The following is a 21,580-nucleotide window of genomic DNA, read 5'->3' as shown; positions in this document are numbered from 1 at the left end:
TGAACAGGCAACCTACAGAATGGGAGAAAATTTTTGCAACCTACACATCTGACAAAGGGCTAATATCCAGAATCTACAATGAACTCAAACAAATTTACAAGAAAAAAACAAACAACCCCATCAAAAAGTGGGCAAAGGACATGAACAGACACTTCTCAAAAGAAGACATTTATGCAGCCAAAAAGCACATGAAGAAATGCTCATCATCACTGGCCATCAGAGAAATGCAAATCAAAACCACAGTGAGATACCATCTCACACCAGTTAGAATGGCCATCATTAAAAAATCAGGAAACAACAGGTGCTGGAGAGGATGTGGAGAAACAGGAACACTTTTACACTGTTGGTGGGACTGTAAACTAGTTCAACCATTGTGGAAGTCAGTGTGGCGATTCCTCAGGCATCTCGAACTAGAAATACCATTTGACCCAGCCATCCCATTACTGGGTATATACCCAAAGGACTATAAATCATGCTGCTATAAAGACACATGCACACGTATGTTTATTGCGGCACTATTCACAATAGCAAAGACTTGGAACCAACCCAAATGTCCAACAACAATAGACTGGATTAAGAAAATGTGGCACATATACACCATGGAATACTATGCAGCCATAAAAAATGATGAGTTCGTGTCCTTTGTAGGGACATGGATGAAATTGGAAAACATTATTCTCAGTAAACTATCACAAGGACAAAAAACCAAACACCACATGTTCTCACTCATAGGTGGGAACTGAACAATGAGAACTCATGGACACAGGAAGGGGAACATCACACTCTGGGGACTGTTGTGGGGTAGGGGGAGGGGGGAGGGACAGCATTAGGAGATATACCTAATGCTAAATGACGAGTTAATGGGTGCAGGAAATCAACATGGCACATGGATACATATGTAACAAACCTGCACATTGTGCACATGTACCCTAAAACCTAAAGTATAATAAAAAAAAAAAAACTTGGAAAAAAAAAAAAAGTCCCCCAGGTGATTCCAGTGTGCAGGGAGGGGTGAGTGGATAAGGAAAACAGTCCCAGCCTCAGGCACCGCATGCCCTGGGTGGCCTCAGCATCTCACCATCGCCAGCTTAGAAATGACAGCTCCCTAGCTCAGGCAGGCTTCTGCCATCTTTATCTTCTTTTGCAATAAGTATGACTACCGTGTGTGCCCGAGGGCCACACACCAGGTGTCAGGGGCACTTCTGGCTACCTTGTCACCTTCAGCGAGAGTTCAAAGACTGTCCCTCTTCCCTCCCCTCCAAACACAGAGACCAAGTGGCTTCCATGACCACCTGCCCATTTCCGTGCAATAGAATGTGACAAGTGCAGTAAACAAACAGGCCTACATAATGGGGTGTCAGGGAGAGACAAACCCGGATAGGAGCAGGGGGTGCCTGGAGGCGGGGAGGGGATGCTTTGCACTAGAGGGGCCAGCACAAGCTCCGTGGGGGTGAGACATGAGTGCCAGCAAAGGGTCTGTGGGCACACATGCAGGGCCCAAAGAACCGGGCAGAGTGAGCGAGGGGAGGAGAGGGTGGGGCGAGGTCTGAGTGGGCAACGGGTTGTGCAGGCCACACTGGGACTCCAAGTTTCACTCATCATCTGGGAAACTATGGCAGGATTCTGGGTAGGAGTATGATCCCCTTACGTGTGTGTTTTCCAGGTTTTTTTGTTGTGGTGGTGGTGGTGGTAAAGTACACATAATCATATTCACCATCTTAACCATTTATGGGTTTTTTGTTTGTTTTTTGTTGTTGTTGTTGTTGTTGAGACAGAGTCTTGCTCTGTCACCCAGGCTGGAGTGCAATGGCGTGATCTCGGTGCACTGCAACCTCCGCCTCCCAGGTTCAAGCAATTCTCCTTTTTCAGCCTCCCAAGTAGCTAGGATTACAGGCACATGCCACCATCATTTTTGTATTTTTTAGTAGAGACGGGGTTTCACCATATTGGCCAGGCTTGTCTCGAACTCCTGACCTCAAGCAATCCACCCACCTCAGCCTCCCAAAGTGCTAGGATTACAGGCGTGAGCCACCGTGCCTGGCCACCATCTTAACCATTTGTAACTGTCCTGTTCACTGGTATGAAATACATTCGTAATGTGCAACCATCACCACCAGCCATCCTCCACAACTCCTTGTCTTGAAAAACTGAGACTGTATACCCATAAACAATAATTCCTCATTCCCTCCTCCCCTTGGCCCCTGGCAACCACCCATGTAACCCTTATGTGCTGAAATGGTTACCATCACCAGGGTGGGACAAGTAGAAGCAGAAAGCCCAGTTGGGGCCAGGTGTGGTGGTGCACACCTGTAATCCCGGCATTTTGGGAGGCTGAGGTGAGAGGATTACTTGGGGCCAGGAGCTTGAGACCAACCTGGGCAACAAAGCAAGACCCTATCTCCACAAAAATTTTAGAATTAGCTGGACATGGTGGCATGCACCTGGAGTCCCAGCTACTCGGGAGACTGAGGCAGGAGGATTCCTTGAACCCAGGAGTTCAAGGCTGCAGTGAGCAATGATCACCACACTTCAGCCTGGGCAACAGAGTGAGATCCTGTCTCAAAAAAAAAAAAAAAAAAAAAAAGCCCAGCTGGGACTGAGTCAGAGGCAATCAAGACAGAGAATATGGTAGGTTGCACCAGGACAGGGAGTGAATAAAGAAGCAGTTAAATTTGGAACAGAGGTCGAGGATTCACGGATGATTAGATGTGGGGTCTGAGGGAAAGCAGGATGACTTCCAGTTCTTCAGCGTGAACAACTCAGCAAACTCTGGTTTGAGGTGGAGAAAGCTAGGAAGAAAAAGGCCAAGGGAAACTCCAAGAGTTCCATCTTGAGCGTGTTCTGGTTGAGATGCCATGTGGGGATGTCGAGGAGGTGGGTGGATATAGGAGTCGGGCTGGAGATGTCATCAGCACCTGAGTGATTAAAGCATGGGACTGGCTGAAACTCTGATGGGAGCAGGTGCAGGTGAGGAGGTCTGAGGGCTGAGCCAGCACAAAGAGATGGGAGGAGAACTGGCAAGGAAAACCAGGAGGGACTCAAAAAGGAAGGAGGGTGTCCCCAGCTCTAACCACGCTTGGCAGTAAATGCGGCGCATAGAGGAGTAAGTCAAAAGATGCCACGAAGCAGCTTCGGGCAAGTGGAGAATGCTGGACTGGCCATTAGACAAATGACCCACTTCTCCCACACAGCAATTGTGAGGGGAAATGGCAAGAGGGGCCAGGCCAAAGTGAAAGAGTGAAGAGACACAATCAAATGCAAAGTGTGCATCCTGAGTTGAACAAACCAACTGCAGAGAGACGTCTGGGAAATCTACATGTGGATGAATGTGGGCCATCAGGGAATTTGAATTAGGTGGTGATAAGGAGATACTGTTCGTCTTATCAGATATATTGATGGCGTGGATTCATATGTGAAATAAGGTGCCAGCTAGAAATTCATATGGAAGAATTTACAGGTAAAAGAACATGAAGTCTTGGATTTGCTTAAAAACTCTCCAGCAAAAACAAAAAAAAAACAAAAACAAAAATGGGGGGGGTGGGTGTGGTTGGGGGAAGAGGTGCATGGAGATTCCCTTATCTCTTGTGTATGTTAACATTTTTCCATAATAAAAAGTGTAAAAGGCACGACCAATTTTTTCAAGTGCTGCTGAGCAGGAGAGGAAGATAAGGACTAAGATGTGACCCTAGCCCAGTCACACGCCCCACCTAATTGCAAGGGTGGCTGCATGACATCCAGCTGTGTGCCCAGGAGGAAGAAGAGCTGGGTTTGTGGTCTGCCAGCCAGTTTGGGCCACAGACCCCACAGATGTCTGCCACTGGCTTCCCAGAGCTTCCTCCCAGGCCCCTCCCTCCTGTTCCACCCACTCCAGCCTTGGCCTCCCTGACTCCATCCTCCCATCCTGCCCTGAGATCCACTGCCCTGCAGCTTCATCTGGCACAGGCCAAGATCCAAGAAAAGATCAGGCCCGAGGGTCAGAGAGGCACACAGACCAGTTTATTTCTCATGAGTTTATAGGACCACAGACAGCACAGAGCAAACGGTAGAAGTGCAGATGGCTGGGGTGAGGGCGGGGGCCTCTGCGGCTGCCTTCTCTTCTCTCCAGCTGCCTGAGTACTGGCACACAGCGGGCAGTGAATCTGAGGAGCTGTGGCCTCACAGTCGCTGCAGGCTGAGCCAGAAAGGAGGGCCGGGGGAGGTAAGACTCACTCCTGCAGGAGCGGGTTGGGGATGAAGGGCTGGGGGAACTCAGGTCTCTCTGGGATGAAGTCACCCCTCCTTCCTGGCCAGTCCCCAGCCCTTCCCCACCTGGCCAGCTAGCTGGGTTCCCGCAGCAGCGGAATAGTCAGGGAGTTCCCAGCAGAAGTGCTGAAGGAGGGAAAGGGAATGCCGCCAAAGGAAACCGACTCTGTCAGGGCATCTGCACAGCCCACGAGACTCAGGTGAGACCCATTGAGACCAGGTCCCCCTTCCCTTCCCAGGCAGTTCTGATTCTGCTCCCACTGCCTGGGATTCCACCAAGAAGGCTAAAGCTGCTCTTTCTCTTTATTTGTGAAAAGCAAGCCATCTCCGGGCAGGAAAGCAGTAAAGGGACTGGGCAGGCAGGATAGAAGGCGCTGGAAGCTCAGCCATCTCACCCCCGCCTTGGCCTGCACTCACCTGAAGAAGCAGGACAGATAGAAGAGCCCCATCCCCTCCCACCTCCATACCTTTCCAGCTCATCCCACCTCTGCGACCAAAACACTCCTCACGGGGTCAGAGGGAGTGCCAAAAAGGTAAAAAGAAAGGCAAGAAAGAGGCTACTGGGGATGAGGGGACACCCAGAAGCCCCTTCCTGGAGGAAAAGCCACTCCTTCTGCAGTTGGACTCTAGGAGACTGAGACCCAGCCCTGCCCCATTACCTCTCCAGTGTGGCCAAGGGGACAAGGACCAAGATGCAGGGAAGCTTGAGGAGCCTGGGCTACAACAGATACAGGCCAACAGACAGACACAGATGGATGGGGGCTGCCGGGCAGGGTCGCCTCTTACTCTCCGTCCCAGCCTCGACTCATGGCCTGCACTACGGCCCCGTAGAGTTGGCTCCAGGCAGCCCGTGTGGCTGGTGTGAAGGCAGGGCCCAGACACTTCTCCAGCATGTAGAGCAGAGACTCACCCACTGTCTGCAGAGGAAAGCGGCACCTTGTCACTTCCAAAGGCAGGAAGGCACTGCTCCATTCCACAGGTGAGAAAACTGAGGCCTAGGGCTGATGAGGGCTCCTGGGCCTTTTTCCTCTACTGCATGGAGTCCATGCTTCCTGAGCAGGGTCCTACCCAAATTTTCACCGCCGTCTTGGTCTTGCAACTACCCCGTGAGTGGGGCCAAGACATTGCCTGGGATCTCCCAGCTTAGACCAAACCAAGTCATTGCCCCCAGACTTGAGTTTTCTCATCCACAAGGCAGCAATGATGGGGTTTAGAGCCTGGGCTGTGGAGCCAGATAGACCTGAGTGCAGATTCTGACTCCACCCTTCATCAGCTGGGTGACCTTAAGTAAATTATGTAAACTCTCTGAGCCTCAGCTGCTTCATCAGTGATAAAAGGAAAGTAGAATCTCCAACTCCTGGGCCTGTTGGGATGATTAAATGGGATAATCCAGAAAAAGCTCTCAGCACAGTATCTATATACAGGAAGCCTACAACGGTAATAGGCCAGGTGCAGTGGCTCACGCCTATAATCCCAGCACTTTAGGAGGCCGAGGTGGGCAGACCACTTGAGCCCAGGGGTTTAAGACCAGCCTGGGAAACATGGCAAAACTCCATCTCTACCAAAAACACAAAAATTAGCTGGGCATGGTGGTGCATGCCTGTAGTCCCAGCTATGAGGGAGGCTGAGGTGGGAGGATCACTTGAGCCTGGGAGGTTGAGGCTGCAGTGAGCTGTGATCACATCACTGCACTCCAGCCTGGGCGACAGAGCAAGATTCTGTCCCCAAAATAAATAAGTAAGTAAATAAATAAATAAAGATAATGGCTCTCATTTGCCATTATTACCCATAATAAAATAAGGTTTATTTATCTCACAAATATTAACTGAATATCCACTGTAGCCCTGGTAGATCAGGCACTGTGCTGGTGCTGGGGATGGAGAGGAGGACAAGACCAACACAGCTCCTTCCTCAAGGTGCTCACCATCTGGCAAGGTGGCTGGACTGTGTGGTGGACTGTTATATCAGTTGCCCTCAATGGGCTACACCCCAAGGATTCATGCCCTTGAGTAGGGTCCTCCCACATTGACACTGGGCTTATCCATGTGAGTGGCTTTGGCCAATGGGACATTAGCAAGAGTGATGCAAGCAGAGGCTTTAGAGGCACTTGCACACTGGGGCTTGTCCTCTAAAAACTCCCCCTTGGAACTCAGCTGCTATTCTATAAAGAAGCTCAGCTAGACTAGTGAATGACAACAAATCACAGGGACAGAGCTCAAAGGCTGACAGGCCTTGGACATTCTAGCCTCATTTGAGCTCCCAGCTAAACACAACACACAAGTAACTCCAGCTACACCATGTGGAGCAGAAGAGCTGCCCAGCTGAGCCCAGCCATGAGAAATCGGAAAGCATTGTCATAGTTCTAGGGTTGTTTGATATAGAGCAATAGAAAATTGAGCAGACCAGCTAATCCCAAAGGCTTCTTAATTTTTATGGTTTTAAAAGAAGCCATATCAGAAAAGAGAACTTGGAAGCTCAGAGAGGTCAAGACCATGTCAGGGCCACACAGCAGGTAACAGATGCAGGCCCGCGGCCCTGGTTATCTAAGGATATGGGAATGGGAGAGAGAACAGGTGGCAAGGGGGAGGTCTGGGAGAGAGAAGTGGCCCCAGGTCAGGAGCTCTGGAGAGAGTCAGAGCTCCTTTACCCACCGAGAAGGAGCTGAGCTTCACACCCACTGCTCGGTGCTTCCTGCCCAGGCTGGCAAGGTACTCCTCCAGTGAGGACAGGTCTTCCACATTGGTCACTGCAGCATCAATCACGAGCATCACCTGCCAAGGCCAAGGCAGCAGTGAAACAGAGAGGCCAGAGCAGCCCCATCTGCTCACAATCACAGCCCAAGGCATGAGGGTCCCAAAGCAAGAGAGGCCAGTAGGACCCTCAGTTCTCCAAGATCAGGGGTCAAAGGCAGCCTGTGTCTACTACATATAGGGGGCACGTGATACGTGGTGGCCAAACTACTAATGTTATACCCATGAAGGAAGCCTCTCTCCTCTGAGGAATTCACATCTCTAAACACACCTACTGGAGAGTGTTGTCTGCTGGGACAAGGAGAAACTGAGGCCCTTTGAGAATCATGAGATTCTAAGAAAATCTCAGCCTGATTTTCATAGGCAGATGGTTCCCAATGACCAGGATCTGTGCTAACACAACCTATGGGTGCCAGAGGACAAAGGCAATGACAGAGGCTGGGACCAGCTCTCTGAACACAGGGTAGGGGAAGAGGCTGATTCTGATGTCCCAGACCAATCCAGCCCAGAGGGAAAGGAGCTGTACCCTGCTTGGGGGAACTGGAGGGGAGTAAGACTAGGCCTGGGGCAGAAAGTCATTTTCCCCATTCTCCACCAGGGAGGTGCTCTGCTGGATCCCAGAGGTCACAGCAGCTCTGCCTCCCTCTCACCTTCCTGATGTGGTCCAGGAACTCAGGCGAGGAGAGACAGTCCTCTGGGCTGGAGAACTGGCGGCAGTTGTACTGGAAGAGGGGCAGCAGGTCAGGCTCCAGGGCAAACAGCCTGTGGGGGTGAGGCCCTGGTGTTAGCCCTGGGGTGTGAGCCCCTGCAAGCCCCAGCAAGCCTGGCTGTCCTGCAGTCAGCGGGCGGGGGTGCCAAGCCAGGTCTCAGCTGCAAACCACAGCTGACTCTCCCACCTGGCACTGCTCCCCCGCCAGCTTCGGTAGTGCCCTCCTCCTCAAGCCTTCTACTGGCTCTGGGCAGCATCCTAGAAAGGGCAAATGTGTCCCAGGGCCTCTGGTAAGCAGGGGTCCCTCGGTGAATAGCTGAGGGGTGTGATATGGGACAGGAAGAGGTCCCCAAACAGGAAACCTGGAGTTACATTGTGTGGAGAGGAAATCTCCTCCCCCGCCCACTCCTGCGCTGAGTACTTTCCGTGTGGTTAACTTTTAACTGTATTCCTCACCGTCCTAAGCAGTGGGTACAACTGTTATCCCGGTTTTATAAAGGAGAAAACAGAAGCCCGGGGAGGCTAGAACTCGCCTAAGGTCACATAGCTTGGATGTAGTGGAGCCACAGCGGGTGCCTGAGAAAAAAGTGAGCTGGGGGGAGTCCGGAGGCAGAAGCAGAGGCTCTCCTCGGCATTTGGGAGGTCTCACCGGGTAACCGAATGTTTTCGCCTTTTGTCTTGGGGGTGGTTTTGCGGAAGCCTGGGCAGAAGTTCTGGACTCTCCAAGGGTGCCAAGGATTGGGAACACCACGGTGAGGGAAGCAGTGCCCAGTTGGTGATGGCGGAGGGGTTACCGAGACTGTGAGCTGAGGCTGGAGACTGGCCTTCCCTTCCCCCGGGGCCTGCGCACCCCCCACCTCTGTCCTCTGCGGTGAGGCTCCCGCATCTGTCACCCCTTCCCTGGCTGCTCTCTGGCTCTTTCCTCGGAAAGGTTTGTCTTGTTGGTTGTCAGGAATCCACACACCTGGAGCCAGACCTCTCACACGCGGGCGCAGGAGCTCGCCCCGCACATCTCCCTTCCCGGCACTCGGGGCACCCCAGTACCCTGATACCGGCAGCGGGGTACACCCCTGCAGTCGCTACCTAAGGAACACGCAGGAGACACAAGACGAGGTGGAGGCGCCGCGCGGGGACGGAGGTCCACCCGCCCAGATGTGGGGAGATCCGCGGGAGGGGATCCCGCCCGGCCCGGTGATCCCCGCTGGGAGCGGGGTGTGCGGCGCTGGTTGGCAACAGGCGCCCACGGTCGAGAGAGAGGCAGAGGGGCTGTGCCACCCGTCGCCGCGCCCCGCTCCTCTGGCGCACATCTGGCAGGCGCCCCAGCACCCCGGCAGCGGCCAGTTTTCCCTCCTTCGGGGCCAGTCCTGCCGCGTGACCCCTTTCCCGCCGAGGCAGCCTCCACCCGCACCCCCGGGCGCTCGGGCCACCCTCACCTGGCGAACAGGACGGTGCCGTGTTCCAGCGGGCTGCGGCTCACTGCCCGCCAGCTCTGCCGGATCAGCTCGGGCTCCGGGCGCTCCATGCTGTCCCGGCGACGCGGAGCGCGGGGCTGGGACCCTCAGGGCTCGGGTGCCGTCACCGCACGTGCCGCGCCATCTCCTCCGCGACGCGGTCCCCTCCACCCCCCGTACGCCCCCCGGGCCTCCGCCCGGCGGGGGCCGCAGCCGCTCCTTCCCTGGCGCGGGAGAGAAAAGGCGCGCGGCCAGCCGTAGGTGGAGGCACCCCAGCTGTGCTTCCGGGGACCCCGCTCGGCCGCTGCGCCCTGCGCCCCGCAGCCGCGAGAGCCGCCCCACCCCGCGACGCCTGGGCTGGGCGCTTTAAAGCCGCCACGGCCCCCGCCCCCTCCAAGCCAGCAAGGCGCGCGCTCCCTTCGCCACCCGCTATGGCCAGCGACGACATGGTGGCCTGGGAAAGGCCCGGCTTGCAGAATCTAACAGACATCTCCGAGGCTCTCCGGGCCTCAGTTTCTCCTCCCGAGCCCCGAGGGCACTGTGTTGAATTTGGTCGCCTCGGGTAGGCGCTGCATGCGCCCCCTCTCCACAGGCCCCTCAACTCAAGTATTGCCAGAGGCATTTGAGTTTGCCACCCACCTGGCCTGCAGGTCAGGCCTGGGGAAGCGGCCTAGGGGCCTAGTTCTCGGTCTGACTAGGGCACCGGCACACGTTGGGGGCCACCAGGGCTTTCAGCCGTAGGGACAGGGCCAAGACCACAGGCATTCCCAGCCAGGCCTGGGTTTTTTTTGAGACTCCATCTTTAGAAAGCCATGAGATCCAGTTCTAATCCCAGCTCTGCTTGGCCGGGGTGGAATCTTGAGGGAGTTCAGCTCTAACATTCTACCATTCCATGATTTAATTTTAATTTTAATTTTTCACCTCTTCCCTCCCTGGGCCCTCCCCACTTCCATGATTTCTCATCTTTTTGTTTGTTTGTTTTTTGTTTGAGACGGAGTCTCGCTCTGTCGCCCAGGCTGGAGTGCAGTGGCGCGATCTCGGCTCACTGGAAGCTCCGCCTCCCGGGTTCACGCCATTCTCCTGCCTCAGCCTCCCGAGTAGCTGGGACTACAGGTGCCCACCACCACGCCCGGCTAATTTTTTGTATTTTGAGTAGAGACAGGGTTTCACCGTGTTAGCCAGGATGGTCTCGATCTCCTGACCTCATGATCCGCTCGCCTCCGCCTCCCAAAGTGCTGGGGATTACAGGCATGAGCCACAGCGCCCAGCCTTTTTTTTCTTTTTTAATGGAAGTACTGTTTAATTTTTTCAACAGAAGTTCAGATAATAGAGTCCATGCTCCCCACTCAGGGTGTGCAATTGGCCACCTGTCAATTAGAACTAAACTTTTCTCTTTCAAGCACAAAGTTCCTCAAGCCCCAGCCCAGTGATGGTGGCCCAGGTTTGGGAGAGCAAGCCCGTTTTCACCTTCATTTCTCTCTCATTATTCCCTCAGGGGTCTCCGAGCCTATCTCCTCTGTCTGTCCACGCCTCTCTGGGCCTGTTTCCTCAGTTGTGCTGCAAAGGGGTTGGGTGGTGAGGTCTCTGGGGCCCTTTAGTCCACCGCCTTTGGTTCCATGGATAGAAGGTGGGTGTTCTTGAACCCCTGGTTATGAACAGCTGGGGCTCCATGCCCAGCCCTGTGCTAGACATGGAGTGGTGAGTCCCGGCCTTTAAAATTTCTCCTTCTGGCCTTGAATCAGAACTGAGTGCCTCAGCAGAACTCTTCTTTCCTACTCCCAGCCATGCCCAAGGAAACCATCTAGCTGTTCTCCCTCTTCCAAGGACTCAGGAGTTTGTGGTAACCCCTATTCTATTTCCCATTTCCTCACAAATCTCTGGGCTGGAGCAGGAGAGCAAGGCTATAAGGCAGCCTGGAAAAGCTGGTGTCCTAGGGTCCAAGAGGTCTCCAGCAAGAACACAAAGGGATGGGGGCTGAAGGAACAAGAGGTGACTAAACTTCCAGCTTGGGGTCCCGTGGACCTGCAGCCAGGGGCAGCAGGTCACAGGGCAAGGCCACATGTCACTGGTGACTTTCACTCTTCAGTGCCCAGATGCTCAGTGCTCTGTGCAGGCCACCTGGCTGGTCTCAGGTACCCCACTCTACGCAGCTCACGCTTGTTGCCAGCAGTCTACACTTAGGACCCATCTTGCTTCCTCTCTCCTCTGGACAGGGTCTGGAGTCTGATGAGGTAGTGGGAGTTAATGGTCCTAGCTAGTAAGTGGAGTCAGCACTCAAACTATGGCTTCACTCTTTGTCTTCCTAGAGCCAGGAGATACGTGCTAAGATAAGCCAAGGTAAGTGCACTCTATCCCTGCTCCCTTCAAGAAAGGCCTGAGAATCTGGATGGGCCTAAGCGATGAGAGTGATGTATTCCCACCAGTAGACCAAGGGTCCGAGCCCACATTTGAGGGGCTCAGTAAAAGTCACAGGGGTCTCCTCCCTGTGGGTCATCCGCCCAGGAGGTAAGAACCTAGAGGAGAATTCAAGTACTGTCCCAGAGCCAGTGCTGGTCATTGAGGTCCATGTATCATTAATAATAATACTAGCATTAATAATAGCATTAATAATAATAGCATTAATAATAATACAGAGCTAGCATTAATGTCTAGACACTGTTCCGGGCACCTTACTTCATTTCCTCTTTTCATCCTCACAATAACTCTACGAAGTAGGTGCTATTTATCATACCCTCGTTTTACAGCTGAGGAAATGGAGGCAAAGAGGTTAAGTAACAAGCCCAAGGTCACATAGGTAATAAGTGGTGGGGCCAGGATTTGACCTCAGGTCTCTCTGGCCCATCCTGTAGGCCTCCATGCCTCCCTTGCTTTACTGGGCTGTGGCCAAGAGCCGCAGCCGTAATTCAGACCAAGCCATGGTCACTGGGTCTGGGTCAGTGGTGTGCTGGAGCTAGCTTTTATATGGCTTTCAAGAACCAACTGTATGCATCTCTTTCCAACTTCTCATTCAGTGACATCAAGTTGGTAGCTTAAAAAGGAACATGTTGGGAATATTTACACCATGGAAATTGGCAAATGCTATACACACCAGTTTTTCCTCCCAGAACACCTGTTGTTAAACATCTACCAGCACACACTGATCTGGGTGCACCTGGGAGAGCCTGGAAAACCTGGGCCCTAGAGCGGCTGCTGATGCATTAAGCAGAAGGCCCACGGGAAGGTGCTGCGTCAGGGACCTCGAGCTGAGTGCTCAGGCCTTCTCCCTAGGGTATCTAGGGCTGCCAGGCTGTTCTGGGAAGGTGCTTCTAGTCCCAGGCAAGACTAGAGAGGCAGAAAAACCCCAACTTGGCACTGAGTCCTGGCTCTACTATTTACTCATCGTGGGACCTTAAGGCAAGTCATTTAATCTCTCCTGGGTAGAATGGGAACAAAAACATCATTGACTTCACTGGGCCTTTATGAGGATTAAATGTCAGAGATGTGTTGAGACTTTGTACACTAAGCTGTGCCACTCAAGGCAGAGAGACTTGGCCCCTTCCTAAACTGCCCGTCATAGGCATGTTCCACCTCCTGAAGATGCACGTCCCTCTCTCCCCACCAGCCCCCACCAGAGGGTGGCTAGGCAGCCCAGAAGCCCCCAGTTCCACAGCACAGTGCTACTCCCCTCCCCCACCCTCTGTCCAACACTCAGGTCAGCTCCTGCTGCCTTCAGCCCCTTAGCATCACTCTTGATAACAAACAGGAGACCCCTGTCAAGATGGGGGCCTCTGTTAGGCAGAATGGCAAGTTGCTACAGTGCTGGGATACTCGGCTGTCTGGGAAGGGGACAACTTCTTCTTGCACTCCTTTCTATACCATGTGAACAGGTTAAAAGAGGACAAATCAGAGGTCCAGCTTCCTACTTATTTTGGAATCCGTTTAAATACCAAAATGATGACCAACATTACTCAAGTAACTGTATACATGGGGAGGTCCAAATGCCCCCTGGAGTAATCAGGCTCACCTGCCCAGCCCAGGTCCTCTGCTGGAATTAGATCAGCCTCAGACATGACACACGGGGTGGTTCCTGCACTCAAAACATTCTCCTCAGGGAGGCCTTTCTGGGAGCCAGAGGGCAAGTCAGATTCAATTAAGTACAAGGACAACAAGGCATTCAAAACAAGTGCTATTTATTATAAAATCAGTGGCTTCTGATTAGAAGACTTTTTTTTTTTTAAACCAAATAATAGGCTCAAGAAGCTGGCTGGAGGTTGAACTGGCTGATGAACATCTTCTTCCTCCACCAGCAGTTTGTGGGACACATCACGTTTCTGCCAAGTGCTACGGCTGAAGCCCATATTCACAGAAGCACTCTGACAGCCTTTCTCCTGCATCTTCCAGAAAACAGAACCTGAGCACTCAAAGTCCATATTCAGAGAAGCACCCTGACAGCCTTTCTCCAGCATCTTTCAGAAAACAGAACCTGAGCACTCAAAGCTGCATCAGCCCATGTGGCTTGCCCCCAGAGAAGCATCTGCCAGTTTGGGCATGCAGGAACAGAAAGTGGGCAGGGAATTCTCCTTGGCTCCTTAGAAGGCAGTGGGAGCCCAGGGAAGCGTTTGGCCCTAGTGCAGCCTAACTGGGAGGGAGGGATGGGTAGAGGCTGGCCGGGCTTCTCCTTCCTCACCCTCATGCAAGGTGGCTGCCCCTCTGGCTCCTTCAGATCTCCTGCCTTCCAAGTTCCTACCGAGAAATAAGAAGGCACAAAGGAAAATCAGCCACCTCCTGGAGGTGACTATGGGCCGCCTGCTTTGCTAAGAGCCAAGCACAGACTCCTGCATTCTCCCTGCAGGAGAGCCCACCCGGCTCCGAAGAAAGCAGTTCTGCCTGTGGGGAGGAGAGGAAGGGAGGGGAGGGGAGGACACATGGTGAGGTGGAAGCAGGGAGCAGAGCTTCTCCATCCCTCCTCTCCTTCCCTGCCAGAAATGCAATTAAGCAAGCAGCCCAGACTCAGCCGCAGACAGCGCTTCCTGCTGGGGGAAGTCGAAAGGGCTGTAGCCGTGGGAAAGGGAGGTCATCAGGCCCCAGATCTAATTAACCAACCTGCCTTGCTTTTGACGTTGCTGCATTTCCTCTATTAACATTAATGATCGTTAGTCTGAATGTCCAAGCATGGCCAGAAGCTTCCCTCCCCACCACCCAGTAGGTAGCACAGCCTGTCCCTGGGACCAATATCCAGTCTCCGTGGCAACCGCCTCCCGAAGATGCTTTAAAGAGATCTGACCCTGTCAGAGTTGTTGGGAGCTACAGAGGAGGGAAAATGGAGTGTGGCAGATTCATCATTAAATCTTGAAGCATCAAAGTCCTCTGAGACAAAAGAAATATTTTGTCATGCACCAGGAAGGCGGAGGCAGGCTGAAGGGCTGGCCTTGGGTGGTTTGGTTCTACCACAGGGTTTTCTTCATCCCTTTTGGGGAGGAAGTGGAAGGGGCAGCTCTGAGCTTCTTGTTCGAGCTGCAGAGTGGTAGACACAGGAAACTGGCATGTATTTCTAGGTGCCATGGGTCTTCACTGCTGAAGCAGTGACAGAGAGAAAGGGAATTGCCCACGGAGTGAGGGAAGGGTGAGCAGAGGAGGACTGCAGAAGTGACACTGGGAAAGCTCAGCAGGTGACAGGAACATTAGTCTAGAGAGGCCAGAGTCCCCACACCCCAGCACCACGCAGATTCCCTGCCCTGTCTCTCATCTACCTTGGGCACTAAGCAAGGTTCCCACAGGCTCTCCCAGCAGCCAGGAGAATGCATCTGCCTTGCCCTCCAGGCCACGCCAGATGCACTTGTGAAGACTTGGCCTCTGGCACACGGGGCCTGGAAACACTGAGCAGCCCAGGATAGGACATCGTTCCTCCCCTGAGTCTCACAGTGTGACAATCCCAAAAAACGAGGAACCAAGGGCTAAGGTAGGCCGACGCTCCAGAGTCCGCTGCTCTCTGTGTGTCACAGGCAGGAAGTCCAGCTACCTGCAGCCACTGGGGTGCATGGTGGGAGCCAGGCCCTCCAGCTCGGGGCGGCGCGCCTTCCTCCACGCTGGATTCATTTGTTTGTGGGAGGGAGGGCAGCATAACTTTGACAGTCCCATCTGCTCTGCCTTTGGTGACATCCCAAGGTGAGGTCAGTATTCTCTGCCCTCAAGGCCCTCTTAGAGCTCTGAGAATTTTTGATGGATCTTACAAACCAAAACCAAAGAAATCCAACATGAAAATAACCCAGAAAATATTACTATAGCCTGGACTATTTCAGAGTTTATGACACTCAGCTGTCCAGTTACACGGTCTGTATTCCACAGGGATATGGACAATGTGCCCTCACATACACACACGCGCACCCACTCCCACCGTCTGGCACCCATCCTCCCCTGTGCTGTGCACAAGGGAGCAGCCCAAGAGGCGCTGTCCTCTCTGTGGTGCTGTGGACAGAGCTGCGGCTCTCTCCCGGCTCTCTCCAGTGCTGGATTCCATTCCAGCTGCACTCCCAGAGCTGGGTCCTGGTGGGCAGCAGAATTCTTGGGGCTCCTTAGGCAGCTTCCTCACAGCTGGAAGGGTCCAGTACTGCTCCCCAGCTGGCTCTCCTGGGAAGTTCTTAGATCCAGGCTGGAATCTTTGCAGTGGCCTCAAAAGTCCCACGAGTCCAGCCACCTTAGTCCTGCCATAGGACTTTGGGGGTCCTGGGCCAGGGGACCAACCATCCCGTAAGCCAGAGGGTGGAAGAGGTAGAAGCTGTGAGAGAGAACCAGCAGGAAGCAGTTGGCACCCCCAGTGCCTCGGCTGAGGGGCTTTGAATTCCATTCCTCCTGTTGGAGCTCCAGAGAAATTCCCCATCACCAAGCCCGGTTCTCTTTCATGGCCTTGTCTGTCTGAGTCCCACTGGGGCACACTGTAGCCAGAGAGCTTAGTAGATGCTGACTCAATGACAATCGTGGAAAGGGCTCTTCCCAGGAGGCCCAAGAGGGCAACCCTTCTAGGGGTCTTGTCATGGGCTATTTGGCCCGGGATGTTTGTCAACATGTGAATGTAACCCTCTTAGGCAGGCATGCGCTCACAGGCCACAGGCCCAGCACCAAGGCCAGGGAGTGGGGAAGTGGGGAGCCTTCCAAACAACTCTCCCTTCCAGCCACCCAGCCACACATTCCCCATTCCCACCCTTCCCACCTCCCTCACCCCGAGAGCTGTTCCGACAGAGGACCATGAGGACTAAAGAGGGGTGCCCTGTCCCCCATTCCCACCCTCCTACTCTGAAAGCTGTTCTGGCAGAGAGTCAGTGTGACTAGAGGGGTCCCCTTCCAGGTGTGCTGGGATGGCACAAAAGCTGAACCACCAGCAAAAGGGGAAAAGGCAGAGTTAACCCCTGCTTCTCCTACCTGGCTACACGTTAGGATCAGCTGGGGGACTCTGGAAACCACGGCCCCACCTGGGCCCGGGTGAAGCAGAACCTCCGGGCATGGGCACTGGTGGTGTTAAAAGCACTGCAGGGGATTCTTGAATGCATCAGGGCTGAGACACTGCTGAGCCCACACTGGGAGGGCATGTGAGGTGCAGGGATGCTCACCTGTAGGCAGTTCCCAGGAGCAGGCTCAGGATTCCTGCCATGTGTAGGCCCCTGGCCAGGGGCCATGAGGCCAAGCTCCAGGCACAGAGCCGCAGGAGGGTGTCCCACAGAATGCCTAGAGGAGAGGAGAGAAACCTGGAGTCAGCCAGGCAGGGGGTGACTTCTGGGCTACAGAAGAAGGCGCCACTCCAAGTCAAGAAGCAGAGAGTCACTCCCAGCACTGCTGCCCCACAGTGGCCTCCCGTCAAGGAGCAGAGTCACTCCCAGCACTGCTGCCCAACAGTGGCCTCCCGTCAAGGAGCAGAGTCACTCCCAGCACTGCTGCCCAACAGTGGCCCACCCTCCACCTGCTCTGTCTCCCAAGTCCAGGTGGGTGGCACTGACCTGTCAACATGCTTGAGAAGAGCATGGCTGGGAAGTAGTGGTGGAAGTAGAGGACCCGGCCCATCAGGAAAAACGGGAAGTAATGGAGTGTCCAGCCGAGCAGGACCTGGCCGCCTCCTCGCAGCAGGACCTGGGACAACCCTGGGCCCAAGCAGCACAGCCCAGTCAGAAGAAAAGGAGCCGGCAGAGATTCCAGGCTCTGGTCCAGCTCTGCCCCTTCCTTGCTGTGTGACCTTGAATATGTCATATCACCTCATTGGACCAACCCAAACCATGCTACAGAAACTGCAGAGGAACAGCTGGGGCTCGAGAGCTCTGGTCAGGGCCCAGCCTAGTGAGGCCTGGGCACCAACAGCAGGTGCACCAAGCACCAGCAGGAGGCAGTCCAGCCTCTAAAGAAACCCCTCTGCGCCTGCAAACAGCTTCACTCCCTACTTCCACCTCCCACATCTTTGCTGCCACACAGATCTTTGCAGCGGCAGACAGGCACTAAGGTGAGGTCACAGGTGAGGATGGAGTGAGGAGGTGTCTGGGACGATGACTGTTCAGAGAGCTGCCGAGGCAAAAGGGCCTGTGTGACTGTCTCAGGTGCTGTGGCCCATGGTCTGGCAGCCAAAGTTACCAAGAACAGCACTGGGATGGGAACCCAATAACCCTGGAGGCTCCTCTCTAGCCCACAAGAGGACAGGGCCATGGAACAAGGAGGTGACAGAAGAGAAAAGACGGGCAGCTCTGTACACAGCATGGGGCTAAAAGTGAGGGCTGTGAAGTCAGACTGCACGGGTTTGAGCCTCAGCTCTATCACTTACTAGCTGTATGTCCTGGGGCAAGTTTCTTAATCTCATGGTTCCTTGGTTTCCTAATCCATAAAATGGGGGTCATAATAGCCAGCACTCTAGTGTTATTGGGAGGAAGTAAAGTGTTTAACACAGCACTGGGTACTTGGGGGTTGTCGGCTTTCAAAAGTAAAGGATAAGGGAAGGTGTGGGGTGGTAAACGCAAAGGATGGCCCATCAGCAGGCAGCCGGCCCTGCCGCCGCCAGGTCAGGGGAGGGAGAGCCCGGAGGACCTGACCTGCAACCTCTGCTGGCAGCCGTGCCCCTCTCTGCATGGCTACAGCAATGATGCTCCCTGAGAGGAGGTAGAGGGCGATGCTCAACAGATTCAGCCACCAAACCACCTGTGCAGAAATGGGAACGGGCAGATGACAACACAGCCGCTCTCCACAGGCAAGTGCTCCAGGGCCTGAGCCGGGAATGTTTAGGTACTCACTGGGTTGCCAAGCAGATAGACTCGGAAATCTGTGTCATTGACCCCTGAGAAGCGTAGGCCCTGTGGAATAGAGATCACCCTGCTGACCCGGGCCCAGCCCATCCTCGGCCACACTCATTAGGGGGAGGAAGATGGTCACCTTCCACAGACAGGGAGCCTGGACATGAAGCTCAGGCTGTGCAAATTCTACATGAGCTCTCTGGGAAGCAGGGTCAGAATTAGGGCAGAAAACAGAGCCCCGCCTCTGGCCAACCCATCCCAGGAAGCCCCTCGCCCTGCCGCCCTAGCACACCCACCGCCACCTCCACCAGTCTCCCTGGTCTCATTCTTGGCTCCATTTCCTGGGAGGAGCCCCAGCCTCGGATCCTACCTGATAGTTGATAGGCCAGTGCCAGGGTTTGGACGTGAACTCATTGTCCTTGGGTTTGAGGCCACTGTTCCCCTGCATGAAGGTAGCAAAGAAAAGCTAGTCAAGACAGAGATCTAGAGGGCTGACAGAAATGTGAGGCCCAGGTTTTTCTGATACAGGGCCAAGCGCCGAGCAGAACCTTCTCTCCTTCCCTTCCCTTGCAGGGAAGAATCAGGCAGCCACTGTCTGCCTGCCTACAACAATTGCTTTACTTCTCCCAGACAAGCCTCCATTTCCCATAAAGGGTCCATTCCAACCTTCTACGCTAGGGAAAAAGAAGGGAAAGAGGAATGAGGAAATTGTTCCAACGGGCACAAAATATATACCCATCTGCCAAGCCAAGGACAAGTGTGAAAATGGTGGGAGAGAGGGGATATAAAATGAGGCTTACAGCCGGGCACAGTGGCTCATGCCTGTAATCCCAGCACTTTGGGAGGCCGAGGCGGGTGGATCACCTGAGGTCAGGAGTTCGAGACCAGCCTGGCCAACATGGTAAAACCCCGTCTTTACTAAAAAATACAAAAAATTAGCTGAGCGTAGCGGTGGGTGCCTGTAATCCCAGCCACTCGGGAGGCTGAGGCAGGAGAATCACTTGAACCCAAGAGGCGGAGGTTGCAGTGAGCTGAGATCACGCCATTGCACTCCAACCTAGGCAAAAAGACCAAGACTCAGTCTCAAAATACATAAATAAATAAATAAATAAATAAATAAATAAATAAAATAATAAGGCTTACTTATTTGTTCCCTTCAGGGGCCAATTTCAAACAGAAAAGTGGAAACTCTCATGCGTGCCTAGACTTGGAAGAGGTTACTTTAGCTTAGTGTTTCTCCACCTTTTTTTTCCACTACTGCCCCTCCACCAGGAACCTTTGTAGACAAGTTTCTCCCTAAACACCCTCCACGACATTTTAATACTTTATACTGTACATCTTACTTGTGCTTTATACATAAAAAATTAGGTATTTTGCCCTCCAAGAACATATTTCATCTATTGGGAGAGAAATCAACCCCAATGTATGCTTTGGTGTGAAGGACCCAGACTCAGCCTCCCTAATCCAGCAGCCAAGAACATCTGCTAACCTGTCTCTACAGGGCAAACCAGGTCTTTGCTAAAACAGGAAGGAGTAGGGTCAGGATCTAGGATATTAACCACTAGGACTGGGGTCAGCCTTATCACTGGGACAGACTAAAAAGGCATTTCCCCAGAAGGAGAGTCAGCTGCCATGACATAGGCTGTAGCTTCTCCACCTCAGCACTCCCGACATTTCAGGCTGGATGAGTCTTTGCTGTGAGGACTGTCCTGTGCATTGCAGGGTGTTTAGCATTCCTGGCCTCCACTCACTGAATGCCCGTAGCACTCCTACCCTCAAACCCCTCAGTTTCCCAGCCAAAAATTTCTCCAGACATGGCCAAAAGTCCCGAGAGGCAAAATCGCCCTCAACTAAGAACTGGTATAGCCTAAGAAAGATCCAGAAAGTTCAGTGGACTGCCACCCAGTGCCTTATGAATCCAGTTCATCAAGGGGTTGGGAATAGTTTACAGGCCTCTGCATGGTGGAGAGGTTGTGCCTCCAAGGTCAGCAGTGCATTCGGGGCATCAGACACAAAGGGGACAGCTGCACAGCCCCTGAGTCACTGTGGCCCTTTGAAGGACCTGGGAATGAGGAATGAATCATTCTGGACCCCTGGAGCAGTTGCTGAGGGAAACCAATTCCTTCAAATTGTACAGTTTGGTCCCAAACCCAAGGACTCCAGCCAGAACTGTACCAAGCCAAGGGAATCTTATTCACTACATTAAACTCTGAGAAATCCTGCTCTGTTGCTAAACTAAAAGAGGAAAGAAAAATCTGCAACCATCACAGGCGTATGTACTTGTAAGTTGTTTTCTATGGCTGAAATCTGGATGGGCTCATTCCTGTAACTGCACCAGGCAAGGCAGCCTTCTCCTCCAGGTCCCCGGCCACTACTCAGCCAGCAGAAGAGCCCTGCCCCTGCAGTTTCTATAGTCTGGACTCAGTGTTTTCATCTCTCTCTCCTCCCTAACTCTTTGTTGGCTGAATAAGAAAGCTCTCATACTTCCCTTTTCTTCTCTGACTCTACTTCTTAGATAATGAAAGACAAAATGAAACTCCTAGATTTAGTCTTAAAATTTGACCCAGGCCCAGAATGATATTCTGACTGACAGGCACATGTTCAAAAGAGCTATGTCATCAGGCCACAGTGACAGCTACAAGCAGAGAGTCAGAGAGGAAGTGACCCAGAGATGCTTAATGTCAACTCATCACCTCCCAATGTGCAAAAATGACAATATTTGAATTTTTAAAATTTAATCTGGTGAAATAAGTCAACTATATTTACTGAGTACTGCTTACATAATCACTTCCAGGGAAGTCCACTTGACAATGACTTACCAGGGGAAAAATAACAAGTGCTACACCTCCCTGCAATACTGTGGGTAGAGTGATAATCACATAGCTGGCTTGAGATAGTGATTCTTAAACATTATTCCTGCAGAACACAGGTTTTCCATAAGCCAGAATAAGGGGGTCTTCCACTAAACAGCAGGACTACAGCAGGGGAAAATTTAAGCTAGTGAGTAGAATTTCCTCAATTTAAAGATTTCTTCTCTGAATTTTTCTTAAACCTTTGATGCTACAACTGCTGTCAGCTACTAATGATAGACAGTGCAAACAATGTCTTAGAAAACCTTAAAAAAGAATCAACCATGCCCCGCCTAAGCAGTTTCTGTCCAGGAATATGAGTGGGCTCGTGGCTGGGATT

At 53.0% G+C, this 21,580-nt stretch overlaps 2 protein-coding genes across 4 annotated transcripts in view; both read right to left on the bottom strand.

Moving 5' to 3' along the window:
* Positions 1-3,974: 3,974 nt before the first annotated feature.
* Positions 3,975-9,492, bottom strand: NGB (neuroglobin). Its single transcript, XM_055288659.1, has 4 exons — positions 9,135-9,492; positions 7,643-7,754; positions 6,894-7,013; positions 3,975-5,159 (listed from the first exon to the last, which is right to left on the bottom strand). The coding sequence occupies exons 1-4, from the start codon at positions 9,221-9,223 to the stop codon at positions 5,025-5,027; spliced, it is 456 nt and encodes a 151-aa protein (XP_055144634.1). The 5' UTR covers positions 9,224-9,492; the 3' UTR covers positions 3,975-5,024.
* Positions 9,493-13,304: 3,812 nt separating this feature from the next.
* The window catches only part of POMT2 (protein O-mannosyltransferase 2), a 46,196-nt gene continuing 37,920 nt past the window's right edge, over positions 13,305-21,580 (bottom strand). Inside the window, exons 16-21 of one of the 3 annotated variants that reach the window (XM_055288615.2) lie at positions 18,762-18,833; positions 18,392-18,451; positions 18,194-18,299; positions 17,120-17,260; positions 16,736-16,850; positions 13,305-15,906 (exon numbers count right to left, since the gene is read on the bottom strand). In XM_055288615.2, the coding sequence (XP_055144590.1) occupies positions 15,801-15,906; positions 16,736-16,850; positions 17,120-17,260; positions 18,194-18,299; positions 18,392-18,451; positions 18,762-18,833 (600 nt within the window). In that variant the 3' untranslated portion in view covers positions 13,305-15,800. The other 2 variants (XM_055288614.2, XR_008659386.2) reach the window with 2 other exon arrangements.

The sequence above is a fragment of the Symphalangus syndactylus genome, chromosome 8, assembly GCF_028878055.3.
Source record: "Symphalangus syndactylus isolate Jambi chromosome 8, NHGRI_mSymSyn1-v2.1_pri, whole genome shotgun sequence".
Classification (NCBI taxonomy): Eukaryota; Metazoa; Chordata; class Mammalia; order Primates; family Hylobatidae; genus Symphalangus; species Symphalangus syndactylus.
Note: the sequence above shows the minus strand (reverse complement) of the source record. Positions and strands in the feature narration are given on the sequence as shown.